Below are 14,210 nucleotides of genomic sequence, written 5' to 3'. Positions count from 1 at the left end.
GACACTATTAAGTGTCTGTATCACAAGTTAAATAAGTTTGATTTCTGTGATTTTTAAAAATATTAATTACTTGCTAATAATATAATCCCTCATCTGAATATTCAGCATACTCTAGTAACAAAACAGTGGGTATTTCAAAGCTTGCAAAAAAGCAAAAGACTGTCTGAAAGACAATGGACTTAACACTAAACAGCTGGTATGCTATTTTAGTTGCCTGAAACTTCCTCCTTCTTCAAACTAGACAGATCCTACCCCTGATTAAGGACCTAGTTGATTCTCACCTTTCCTTGAACATTCAAGGCCTTACTCACCATGAATCATTATTTAACTGGTATACATATATCTTGTTTCCCTAATGAGGCTTAATCTCCTAGAGAACAGGGACCATATTTATATTTCTTTCATAATTTTCCAATGATCTACTAACCTCAGCACAAGGCACTTAGCTGACGGCCATTAAATATCTGTTGACAAGAACTGATATGAATGAATAAAAGTTCTAAAAACCAAATAGAAAAAAAAATAAAAAAAAAAAAATAAAAAAATAAAAACCAAATAGTCAACTGTACAGTTAAAAGTGGCTAAAATGGCAAATTCTATGTCATATATATTTACCACAATTTTTAAAAAATAGAGTATGTAACATATAAAAAGGAATCTAGTAAAATTATACCAGACTGAACTCCTATTTGGTAATCCCAGCTGGGGATTAAGTCTCATGGCTTAATGATCTTAATACTAGAACTTCAGTCAAAACTAAGACCACCTAGTTAACAAAGCACCAAGATAACTGTCTGGACAAATTTTCCTATTCAGAGGGCTCCCAATCTGGCAAGCTCCACAGTTTAGAAGCATGCATGGGGGCAGCCCAGGTGGCTCAGCGGTTTAGCACTGCCTTCAGCCCAGGGCGTGATCCTGGAGACCTGGGATCAAGTCCCACACTGGGCTCCCTGCATGGAGCCTGCTTCTCCCTCTGCCTGTGTCTCTGCCTCTCCCTCTCTCTGTCTCTCAAGAATAAATAAATAAAATCTTAAAAAAAAATAAGTAAAAGCATGCATGTAAATATATATTCTTTTCTCTATATGCAAAATCTTAAGAATCAATTCATTTTTAAGCAAGAAAAGAATTTAACTGAAATCATAAGATTTTCGGAATGCAAACAACATTACAATAGGCAGAGATTTACAGTATAAAGCCCATGTTTGGGGAAATACCATCCAAGTCACCTTGTATTGATAGCCCTCTCTTCCATGTGGGAAAAGAGTTAACTTTTAAGTATCCCAAGCCATGAATAGTTAATTCTGAATGCCCAAAGTGAAATGTAAATATTAATGTGTAAAGTAGGGGAAAACAATTCATTTTTTATACCTTATCAAAGTCCTGAGAATAAATCAGCATGTTGGTTTAATAACAAGAAACACAGATGATGGAATATCATAGATAGGCCTTCAGTCTAAAGGGAGAGGAGGTAATTCCCTCTGAAGCCAAAGATACAGACAGAGAAGAGAGTGATTCTCAAAACCAAAATTTGGTTTTTCTTAAAACAGAGAAAGACTCCCATCTTTTTCATAAACATGGTACTGGAGTACATACAGATCTGACCTCAAAATGACCACTTTGCTCTAATCCTTTTTGGTTTTTTTAAAGATTTTATTTATTTATCCTGAGAGACACAGAGAGAGAGAGGCAGAGACATAGGCAGAGGGATAAGCAGGCTCCATGCAGGGAGCCCGATGCGGGACTTGATCCCAAGACTCCAGGAACATGCCCTGGGCTGAAGGCGACGCTAAACCGCTGAGCCACCCAGGCTGCCCCACTTTGCTCTAATCCAATCATCCTTCTCAAGTACTTCAGAAAGAAAAACAAGTCAAATAAAGGGTAGTAAGATATATTCATGCTTCTTTACCTTAAGCTCATTAAAGGACTCTCCAAAACTTTTTAGATTAAACGTTAATATCCTTTCAATCTAAACTATGTTATTAGATGTCAGGACAGTGGTTACCCTTGAGCTGTGGGGCAGAGGGGAGGAGGGATAGTGACTAGACAAAGCACCAGGAGCTTTTGGGGTTCTTTCTGATAATGCTCTGTTTCTGGATCTGGATGCAGGTTACTTGAATGTGATTTCATCATCCTTCATTAAAAAGTCTAATTTAAAAAACTGCAAAACGAAAAACAAAAACATTGCTTCTTCAAGATCGATGCAAAATGTTTAATTTTATGAGATGCAAAATGAAAAGAGTAAGAAAAGTACTCAAGACAGCTTAAGATATTAATTCTTGGAGTATCCACTTAGACTGAACAAAATAAATACTGCCTTTTATTTCCACACCATCTATCATTTTCAGCTTCGTATGTTTGATATATTTCAGTAAGACAGTTAAGGGCCCCTATTATCCCTCCTTTACTGACCTAGTCAGTAACATTTATCTCACATTTTCAAGAAATGACACATTTGGGAATAAAAAGATGAAATCATTTATGTACAAAGATATTTAAACTTTTAATCATTTTAAATAGCAATATGGTGTTTTTAAAAACGCTTATTTTAGTAAAATGAAAATAAGTATTACTTACCTACCACTACACATATAGATCATTACACTGTACTACATCTTAGGGGGTTGCTGCAGATACAAAGACTCAGGTGGTCCTTACCATACTCCGCCCCTTCAGGCCTTGGTTCTTGGATCCCCACTCTGCCCTACTCAGTGATGGTAATGGAGGGCTTCAGGGTTACCTGTTCCTACATTAAATGACCTCTGACTGCTAAGCCTCCAACCTGTTACTTGTTTCTGTGGTAAATATCTACTTCTATCACCCCATTCTCATTCTTCATGGTTGGCCTGAACATTCTAAATCCTTCTAACTTTGAAAATTCTCTGGTGATAACTTAGGAATGAACTGAAGGTTTTGTAAGGAACCCAGCCAGGTAATAAAGCTTATGAAGTCAACCACATTATTTTGTTGTAAAAGTATGTATTTTTCCTTTCTGCTCAGGAGGTTCTTTTTGCTTCGTTCATTGTTCACTGCTTTTACTGAGGTGGTGAACAAGAGACAGTCTCATCCCTATAGGACCTAGTAGCCTAGTCTTACTTCCAGCCACACGGCTTTTCTAGTTACAGAATCTGGATAACAGAGAAAATGAGGCAGGGATAAAGAGAAGCCATGTTCATTCCTAAGACTCAGTTTAATGCTCCTTCCCTCTTAACACATTTCTCTTAAGACCATTTCCAGGTTGGAGAGCTATTTCCTAAGAAGTTAAATAACATTACACCTTAGGTCTGAGTACAGAAGGGATATTTGTCTCTCACTACACCCCTTACTAGTTAAGATGTAGGAAAGGAAAAAGAGAAACAGTCAAATTATTACAAAGGACAATAAGACATTTTCCTTCTTTTTGGTTTTAAGTGAATACTACTAATTAGTAGAGTTCACAGCTTGGGAAAAATCTATTTTTCCCTTTGAGGGCTCTGTCTGCCTGGAAGGGACCTTGCAGGACAAAGAGGGAAAGAGACCCAGAAGCCTGGAGACCCAGAGCTTAGAGCTTAGAGCAAGAGGACTTAAAAAGGAGACAGGACATGGAACCTGCCATGCTGTATAGCACATTCCGAACATTAGGACACCCTGTTCAGGAGTGGAGAATAATCCATGTGGTATTGGAAGGGCCCCTTGTGTTATTTTTGGGATCCTGAGCATGGGAGTATGCACCTGCTGCAGCCCCAGCTCCCTATTCAAGAGGCAGTTCCAATTTCCATTTGTCCCAAATAATTCCATATCAATAACTACAGACATAAGAAATTAAGGAAAGGGGAAAAAATATGACCTTCCCCCACTCTTCATTTGGCTCCCTTTCTTCCCAGTGTGTTGTGTCTTTAATTTGTGTTCGTTTGCTTCGATGGTATCTGTCTACTTTCACAAGATAGAAATTGAAAAGGGTCAACACGCAAACAGCTCTCACAAAGGACAGGGAAAGTCAGAGCTTTCCCTTCTCACCAATACACACAGCCCCCTCCCTTGGAGGTATAACAGGTAGAAGATTTAACAAGATTTTAAAAAACTCTTTGTCAAGAGCAGTATACAGTCATTCCTGTGTTGCAAATCATGTACTGTATGTACAGGAAGGGGAATCTTTCAATTATTCAGGGGGCCAAAAGGCTAAGTATCAGTTCGGCTGAAATTTCTACCAGGTGAAAACTTCTTTCTCAATAGAAGTGGCAATGGTTATCAGAATCACGTAAGCAGATTTTTACAAAATATGCATGCCCACCACGCTGGGGTGAGAGAAGAACCAGTAAGCTTCTACCTGCTGTGTAAATTACTGAGTTAAAAAAAAAAAAAAAAAGCCAAATTCCCAAAGCCAACCAGTTAATAAAAGATCTAAAAATTTAACCTAAAGAATAACAGAATGATTAAATGAAAATTAATTTAAGTAAAAATGCTGTTCCCTAGTATACAAGCAATTACCCTAGAGAAAAGACAGGCTACCCTGGTTCTGTATCATCTAATCTGGGCCTCGGGAGTTCTTGGGGGCACTCCTCCTTTCACAGGCATAAGTATTTCCCTTAAAAATACCACATCCAGCAGCACTGGCCAAAAAGGACTAATGAGGGGTGGGGTGAGGGGTCGGGAATGAGCATTAAGAGCAACAGATACAGTCTTTAAAAATCTGACTTCAAAAAAAAAAAATCTGACTTCAGGAAAAGTAACTAAATTCATTTCATAAATGTGAAGGTGAATGCTGAAGATTAGCAATTAATTGAAAGAGTATTCTGTGTATCCACACATAAACACAACATTTCTATTTCACTTTTCAGTGCAGGTAACTGAAAGATCAGGTGAGTTGTTAAAACTGCAGTGTTACTTAGGAAACTGGGCAGATCACTATGTCCCTGGGGCAGGAATGTACTTTTAGGGGGAAAAAAAATTACTTTGAGAAATACATGCATGTTTAATAGAACCAATGTTGGCAAAAAATAACTGAAGTGGCTGCTTTAGATTCAGAACAAAGATGTTTAGAGTCGCTCCTTAGGAGTGAAAACAGTCTTTATCTGTCAATGGCAAGCCAATTTAAGGAATAGTTCACCTTCAAAAAATCACTCAATTTTAAAATCCATTGAAAAGTTCACTTATTTAACATGGAAAATAAAAAAAAAATTTCTTGTGAAAAGGTATTTATTTGCTGTATTTTTTTTCTTAGGCACATACAAACAAGTAATATCGGGAGAAAAAATTATTGATATTTCTAAGGACCAAAGGTCATATATATCATATATTCCAATTATTCTCCTTAATTACTAATCTACTCCCCTCAATTATTGTTAACACAAATTTATGGAGGCCTACCCTATGTAAAGCACTCTGCTGGATGTGGAGAGGGTATACACAAGATGACCGAGCAGAGGGCCCGCCCCCCCAGAGCGACATAGTGAGGAAGGTCGATGTGTAAAGAACAGATACAAGACATTGAGCTGTAATCAAAGAACAAAATGCTAAGGTAAAATGAAGGAAAGGAGGATTAAATTTAGGGAAGTAAATTCCTTCCTTCCTCACATGTGATTTTATCTTTGGGGTTAACTGACATTTATGAAACACCCAGTAAGGGAACTATTTTCTGAGATTTGCACACAGTATAGGGTCTGGGCCTGACATTAGCAGCAGCTAGTGACAGAAAACCACAATTAGAGGACACAGAGGAGGCTTATCTAACAGGAAGAGATCCCAGCAATTCTAATAGTGTTTTCACTCAAACCTAATCCACAAACCTAACCTGCAGCAGTCAGGGCCAAACAGCTCACTAGCACCTGAAAAGTCTCTGCATGCTCCTTCCCTTGGCTGGGCCAAGGTTGGCATATATCTCAGAGTGGTCACATGCCACCCCACAGGAGCAGAAAAGTTCTGCACCGATCGGAAAGTTGGGTCCATTACAGTGGCCGGAGAGGGAAAATGCTTTCATCGCCCCGCTCAGGCAGTAAGATGCCAGCCAGCTGAGAGCTGCTGTCAACAAGACCATCCGGTGAAGGACAAAAGATTCAAGAGCTGTACACTCTATGACAGGAAGTTCCAGTAGGACAGGGCAGCTTTGTGGACAATATCACAGCAGAAACATTTCCTCACACATGGCCAAGGCTAAGGCACTGAAGAGGTGGGCAAGGGCTGCTGTGCATCACAGCATCCCCAGCAGATATGGGACTAATAAAAGGTTCTTTCCCCTTAGCCCTGAGGTAAAACCTGAGGCTGTTTACTATGGCACCAAAGGTCAAAATTAATAGCGTGAATTGAGTCTTCTTCTTGCTCTTTGAAACTCCTTGTCAAGTGGCATAGCCAGCTGGGCACACAACTCTGATATGCAGATCATAACGTTTGTGAACAGATAAAATGAATTACAATGAGCACAGGCTATCACATTTCAACTCTCTAATGGGAGGAAGGTTTCTCTTTTTTACTCAAACACTGTCCAAATGCCTCCTCTTATAGTCCATCTGAGGCTATTTATGCACCTCAAGAATCTGTACGACATCTCATTAGCAAATGACTCTGGAAGCCAACCTGAAGTTTATAAAGCTGTAATTATCCTAAGGACATGGTAGTAGTGGCAATGTAACAAAAATGATATTAGCTACCAGTATGCTAAATGGTCAAATATTTTGTTTTGATCCCCATTAGCCCAATAAAAAATGAATATTTCCATTTTCGAGATAAGAAAATTGAGGTACAGGAGGTTAAGTCATTTGCCCAGATAAAACCAAGATTCTTATCCAGGACTGCCTCACACTAATACCCACTAACATGAAATTAAAAACTTAAAGAAGGGATAAATGGAAGTGGTATCACCACCCATGATAGAGGAAAGGTCAGGAAAGTTGGAGAAAACTCAAAATTGCCACACGACACTCAAAAACCACAACTGGTGACTTGTGCATCATACAGAGATGTAACATTTGATAAGTTCTAGTTATGGTTTTCTACAGCAATCATGGTAAGAAAAGCTATCCTTCACAATCAATAAATCTCTCATTTTAGGAAAAGCTGCCTCCAGCACTAGCTCCTTATTACCATTCTAGAACTGTGTCCTTGACAGCAATACCACTGCCTCTACCAGAACACCAATCACACCATCTGCTGTTTGAGCAGCAGCAATTCCTAACATGGATAACAAGTATCACTACTTTAATACAACATCCCAATACCAGCAACCAAAACAACCAAACCAAAACAGCTGGTTTATGAAGTTCATCCATGTACCCTGCCAACTACCCAAACACCTACCCAGCAAGTGAATCACTATGTGCTGGGCACTGTGCTAGATCCTGACATTCTCTTCTTCACCTCAGAAGTCTTCCAAAGTGAAGATTAGTCCAGCATTCCACCTTCCATAAGGAATCACCACACAATAACAAATCAAAGAGCTCATGCTGAGTATGAAATGAGATTTCCTATTAAGAAAATTACAAAGCACAGTCATAAAATCATATGCATTTAAGACAACAGTTCATAACCCCAGCTGTGTATTAGAGTAACCTGGCAACTTTAAAATAATGCCAATGCTCAGGCCTCATCCCAAATCAGTTAAATCAGAATCTCTGGAGTGGGGTTCAGCATGGCTATATTTTTTAAAGCTTTTCAGTGGATTCAAAAGTGCAGTGAGAGTTGAAAAACACCAAATTTAAGTATTTCTAGAGTGGTATTTCTGAAAACCTCATAGCCCATAAATCTATCAGGTGGTACAAAGACCACAAAGACCCCCTTACTGATCCATTGCACCTGCCATCTGGGCTGTATTAAAATAATACATCAATACAGTGTTCTCTTAAAATCACAGTCCCATCATTTCCTTGTTTTTAGCAATGAAATACTAATCAAAAGAGTACCTGAGGTTACCCATGGCCTCCCAGTGGCCCCCAGGCCTCACCCTGAGAACCAGAGCTGAATGGCTCCAGTAGTGAGAGGGTGGTTGAGGGGTCCTCAGCCTCTTGCAGTTGAGTGTTTGGGTGAGGGGAACAGGCAATGTCCAGGCAAGAAGCAGCCTCAGCTCAGTAACCCGACAAGAAGAAACCTTCACAGTTCAGGCATGATTATCAAACTCTTTGTGCTCTTAAAGGAGAGTAATTATAGGCATGTGAAAAAAGGGAAGCACTCCCTGAGGAACTCTTCCTCACATGCTTCCCAAGAGGCACCAGGGCCATTAAAAATTCCATGATGAAGAGGAAAAACAGCCTGGGAACAGCCAGGAGGCAATACAGCAAATTAATACACCAGCCCTCCTCGGGGAAAGCTGTGATAAAACAGGAAACACTTCTCTCTTCGCAAAATAAAATTATACCACTAATGATAACATAGTCACCACACACACACACACACACACACACACACACCCCGTTCTAATGATAGGTGTGAAATTCCCAAGGCTGCCCAGACGCTTTGAAAGAAATCTTTTCCTACTACAAATAAAATGGAACAAGAAAAAGATAAAATTTCCATTCGAAACAGTTTTTAATACAGTCATTCACCTGCCTCTTCCCTGCCACCACAGCTCTTTAACATTCCTTGCTAGATGCCAGGCTTTGTTAAATGGTGTCCACTCTGTGCAAAGCCAACCATCCAGCTCTGAAGTCCATCTAATCCTTCAGCCACACCAGAGCTAGATGGCTCCTTCTCAACTGACTTCTTGCTGGGCAGGGCCTGCCCAACCCCCTGCCTTCAAAGGAGTGAGAGGATGCCCTGGGGGCTCAGGGTCTCATCACCCAGGGTTTCTAAAAATTGCTTAGCAGTCACTTCTGCTGACCATTTCCCATAGAGCCATAGCTGCCAAACCATTGACTGTGCTCCCTCATGAGTAAAACATTTCCACAAAACCCTTTATGTATGTAATAAACATTAATATGTATATATGCTACTAGATTTCTCTATGTACAATTTAAAACAAAACAAGAAACCACATTTTTAAAGGATCAGATAAGATATGTAAGTTTAAAAAATGTCTTCCCCTACCCCAAAGAATGCAACCCTCTGTGTATCCATTGCCCTGGGAATGACATCTAGAAGGACAAGGATGAGCTAGAATTGTCTACATTCCCTCACCTTGTTTGCAGCAATGGTCTAAAGCAATAAGCAATATTTCCCTAGAGCTGACTGTACCAGAAACAGAGCCTAGACTTCCTTATATTTCCAAGTCTGGCCACAGCACTGTCAGCAGGAGAACGAAGACAATGATGTGGATAATAAGATACATAAAGAAACAAAAAGCTGACACCCACTCCAGCCAGGATGAGGCTTTAAAAGCAAAAGGAAACCTGATAAAAGTGTGGATACTGATCTCGGCACAGCATGGCACAACTCTAGGTAACAGAGGTAAATGGAGGAGGGCAAAGAATCTACTTTCTGCATCTGACAGGATATGATGCTATTCATATAATCTTCCCAAAGAGTATACATAGCCATTATTTCATGTGGTATTAAGACAAAAAGCTGGAGGACTGCTTTTCTATGCAATGAAATCTTGGGTCTTTCAAAACAAGTTGAGGATCACCTCCTCTAAGAAAACCTCCCTGAGCCTCTGACTTAGAAGCCTGTCTTTTGTGCTTCGTATCATTCTGGTGTACATTTTTTTTTTTTTTTTTAATTTATTTATGATAGTCACAGAGAGAGAGAGAGAGAGAGAGGCAGAGACACAGGCAGAGGGAGAAGCAGGCTCCATGCACCGGGAGCCCGATGTGGGATTCGATCCCGGGTCTCCAGGATCGCGCCCTAGGCCGAAGGCAGGCGCCAAACCGCTGCGCCACCTAGGGATCCCTCTGGTGTACATTTTTACAAACTTGTCACTCCACGCTGTAACTGCTGATTTCCATGCCTGACTTTCTCAAAAGAAACTCCTACGGGTAGTAGCTAAACAAACAGCCTGGCACATGGTATGGAGTCAGTAAGTGCGGATTGAGTGAATAATGAACAAACAGCATGCTACTAACGACAAGGCCTTACAGAAGTAGTTTATGATCATCTCACAAAATTTTCCATGTTCTTAGTAACAACATTTGTGAGGGTCTCTCTTTCAAAAGACTTTCTTCTTTGATATATTACTTCTTCCATAGAAGGGCTGACAGTTGGCAGTAGTAGTAGTATGAATTTATTATAGTGGAAGTTCTCATTGGATCTGTGAAAAGATAATTTCTTGTGCCTGCACACCAATCTATGAACATATCCATGTAAGAATGAATTAAGAAGAAAAAAAGAAAAATCCATATCAGAATCTTGGAAAAAAATTCTCTGTGCTACTAGAAATAATAAAAGTTCTATGGTTCAGCCTATTAGCTCCTCTTTTGTGCGCAATAACCCTGCTAGGAGATGCTACCATTAAAACCACGTTTACTTCCCATGTCATCTAACTCCAGATAATTTATATTGAAGGACACAGGATTCATTCTGCTACACTGGCAAAGGATTCATTCTGACAAATATATACCGAATGTCTAGTAAGTGCCAGACACTGTGTTAAGTGCTAGGGATATTATCAGGAAACAAGATAAAACAAAGTCCTATACTTCGAAGCTTATACACTAGTGAGAGAGACAGGAGAAAAAAGTTGGAGGGGGATGCCCAATGAGCAAATTCATTGTAGACTGTGATAAAGCTTTAGTGGAAAGAAATCGATGAGGAGAGAGCAGTGGAGGTGGAGGTGGCTCCTTTAGATAAGATGGTCTGAGAGGTCCTCCCTGAGTTGAGATGAGACGTAGCCAACCATGAGAAGAGGCTTAATACAGGAGTCCAGACAAAGGGAATAAGTGTGAAGATTCAGAAGCAGGAAAGGGTTGCTATTTTTGATGAACAAAATGGAGCTGAGCTTCCTGGCACAGCTGGACCTCTCCCCTAGTGAGGAGAAAGAAGTATAAGAAAGGAGGCTGGACATGCAGGCAGAAGGTAAATTACACAGAGTTTTGCAGGTCATGGCAAGAACCATTTAGCAGAAGAATAGAAAATATAAGTCAGAAGACTTAGGGGTGCTTGGGTGGCTCAGGTGGTTAGGTGTCTGACTCTTGATTTCAGCTCAGGTCTTAATCTCAGGGTTGTAAATTCAAGCTCCGCATTGGGTTTCACACCCAGCAAGGAGCTACTTAAAAAACAAAACAAAAAAGAATCTATGCTCTAATACAAGTTAGAAGACTTAGGTCATAGTTGAGACTTAAACCACATACTAGCCATGTGATCATAGGAAAGTTACTTCAACATTCTGCCTCAGTTTCTGTATCTGTAAAACATCTACTGGCCTCTAAAAGTTGTTATAAAGATCAAATTGGATACTATACAGAAATACACTTTATAATTTGAAAAGTGTTATAAAAAAGGAAATGGTATTATCTGAAAGAAAACCATCCCTAGAAGACAATTACCTGGCAGAGCAGTGTGCTGGTGAACATCTTCGGTGAGAAGCATCAGTGAGAACGTCCAAGGAATAAAGGGGAGACAGAGGATTAAACTGCAGGAATAAATGAGATTATTTTAGGAAAGCTTATATGAAAAACAAAACAAAACACAAAACACCCGATCCTAAAGAGTGACCTGCTGTTCGATTACTTTTTGCCTCTTTGACCATTCACAACCCTTTTACCATACAGCAGACATCATTCACTAAAGTTGCAACCATGAATATAGTATACTGATCCCACACACCTCAAAAAAAAGGCTATTCCTTGGGAAGTAACAATTTTTCAAAAACTTTTAGTACATGACAATTACTTAAATGGCAGGAGATAGTACTTTTTAGGGATGCCTGGGTGGCTCAGCAGTTGGGCACATCTGCTTTCGGCTCAGGGCATGATCCTGGAGTACCAGGATCGAGTCCCACATCAGGCTCCCTGCATGGAGCCTGCTTCTCCCTCTGCCTATGTCTGCCTCTCTCTGTGTCTCTCACGAATAAATAAAATCTTAAAAAAAAAAATGATAGTACTTTCTATTTGACATAACAAGAACTTAGGCTATTGATTATTAGCCCTTGTTCCTAAGAAAACTAGTATGAAATTTTCTTTTAATTTCCTTATCCTGATCAATGTTTCCAGTAAATAACTGGTTAACACATGCCAGCAGCAGTGTTAGTAGACACAGAACTAGATTAAGAATTAAAATACCTAATATTTAGGGATGTGTGGGTGGCTCAGCAGTTAAGTGTCTGCCTTCAGCTCAGGTCATGATTCTGGGTCCCAGGATTGAGTCCCACCTCAGACTCCCTGAGAGAAGCCTCCTTCTCCCTCTGCCTATGTCTCTGCCTCTGTGTCTCTCATGAATAAATAAATCTTTAAAAAATAAAATACTTAACATATAATTCCAGTCTATCCCTGAGTTGCCATACATTAAAAACTACATAATTTCTTTGAGCTTTACTATCCTCATCTGTATAATGGAAGCACTGCTTATCTGACCTATTTTACAGGACTACTGTGGGGGCTAAGTTAAATACTGTTTTCAGTTTATAATTCCAACTTCTCTTCTGTAAGACTTATCTTAAAAAGTGGTTGTGAGGATCAAACCTGGATACAATATATAAAAATACCTTACCTTCTGTTTTCTAGCTTTCTTTGGACTTCTCCCAGAATAAATAATTCTCTCCCCAAATATCAGAACAAAATATATCTTAAGACCAGAAGAACTCTGAATGATAATTTCAAAAGAATTTACAAAGAAGTATGACTTTTGGCAGATCTTTTAAATCTTATTTGTAAATAACAGATCTGGACTAGGTGATCATCACAGATCTTCTTCTGCCTTTACATCCTCTGATGCAAACACAATTGGTACCCTGGCTTCATGTTTCCCAAGCTGCAGTCTCTCACATACCACCTTCATGACTTTTTCTTTATCTGCTCACCACCTGCACTGTATTTACATATTATTTTTCTTCATACCAATTACTTTTACTCAGCCTTGTCCTCACTGTATTTCCATGGAACAAGATTGATATAATGATTATATTTTTTAAAACAAATTATAACTTAATGTAATAATCGTATGTCCAACACCATCTACAATTATCTCTTAAATACACACCAGTTAGGTGTATCACTGCTCTAATTCATTTTGAAATAGTAACTTCAGGAGGAAAGTTCCAAGTCTAAACTGTACACCAATTTAATACGTCCTAAGTAGTCAAAACACCAAACAAAAACTCTGAGCAACAGGAAGCCTGAGATTTTTACCTACCAGTCTTCATTTATTTTATACCTAATCGACATAAGGCAACCTCTATTCCCACAAAAATCAAAAGCTTCAAACATTAAAGGAATATATTGATAGCTGCTGTCAGTAATTTTTAAATTATGACCCCTACAAAGGCCCAGATTTGCCAGGGGCCCTCTGCTAGGGAGTCCCGAGGGAAGGGACTAAGAGACTAATAAGTCCACTCCCAACAGCCCACCCTTTTTCTGCTCCCTGGGTGCTGGCTTCACCACTGTACTTCTCAGCGCAGGATCCTGGTGCTGAACTGAACCACAAGCAAACAAGGTTTATTCTGATTTCTTACTGCAAAGTTCAAAACTAAAATAAAAAAAACGGATCCCTATGAGATATACATGACAAGTAATAAATCGAAAAACACAGTGGAAGCTAAAAAGGGGACTCAGCTACAGTTCTTATCAGTGAATATCAGATAATCTTAGACAACAGTCCTCTAAAAAAAAAAAATCAGAATAACAGAGGGAACAGGAGCCTTACCTCATGTGCACAAGCAGAAATGTGAGGAAAATCAGAAGCCAATGCTTTATTCTTTCTAAAGAAAAGGAAATCAAATGATAAAATAAAGATGACAAAGAAAAGCGATCTTACCTGATTTCGTTCTCTTTTCCCAGCTGACGGTAACCAGAAACTAAAGACAGGGAGAGAACAGGAAAGAAAACAATAAAAGCAGCGGTTGGCAATTATAGAGGAGGAGAAGAAAACAAATGCTGGGGTAACCAAGTGAAGACCAAGAAAGAACTGGGGAAAAGGAAGAACTGGAGGAGAAATGAAGAGGGATGGTAAGTGCGCACAAACTTTTTTGTGTAAAAAATAATTCTTCAAAGGAAAAAGCTTTGTAATGAAATATAAAACACTGGACTCTAAAAACAGACCAAGATTACAGTGTAACACCAACATACTCTCAGCTGAATAGTGACAACAGATTCCCAAATTCAATGAGAACACAAAGCGTATTCACATCTTGCCTATTTTGTAAATGACAAATTTGACCA

The 14,210-nt window shown here is 39.3% G+C and overlaps 1 protein-coding gene across 8 annotated transcripts in view; it reads right to left on the bottom strand.

Annotated features, from left to right (window-relative positions):
* Positions 1 to 14,210, bottom strand: part of GPATCH2L (G-patch domain containing 2 like) — a 55,781-nt gene that overhangs the window by 11,862 nt on the left and 29,709 nt on the right. For 5 of the 8 annotated variants that reach the window (XM_038545344.1, XM_038545348.1, XM_038545350.1 and 2 more), the window contains 2 exons: positions 13,696 to 13,750; positions 11,382 to 11,467 (listed from right to left, as the gene is read on the bottom strand). In XM_038545344.1, coding sequence (XP_038401272.1) covers positions 11,382 to 11,467; positions 13,696 to 13,750 — 141 coding nt within the window. Of the gene's footprint in view, positions 1 to 11,381; positions 11,468 to 13,695; positions 13,751 to 13,806; positions 13,847 to 14,210 lie in introns of all 8 variants that reach the window. The other 3 variants (XR_005363563.1, XR_005363564.1, XM_038545347.1) reach the window with 2 other exon arrangements.

Source organism: Canis lupus, chromosome 8 (assembly GCF_011100685.1).
Source record: "Canis lupus familiaris isolate Mischka breed German Shepherd chromosome 8, alternate assembly UU_Cfam_GSD_1.0, whole genome shotgun sequence".
Classification (NCBI taxonomy): Eukaryota; Metazoa; Chordata; class Mammalia; order Carnivora; family Canidae; genus Canis; species Canis lupus.
This window is presented reverse-complemented; position numbering and strand designations above follow the sequence as displayed.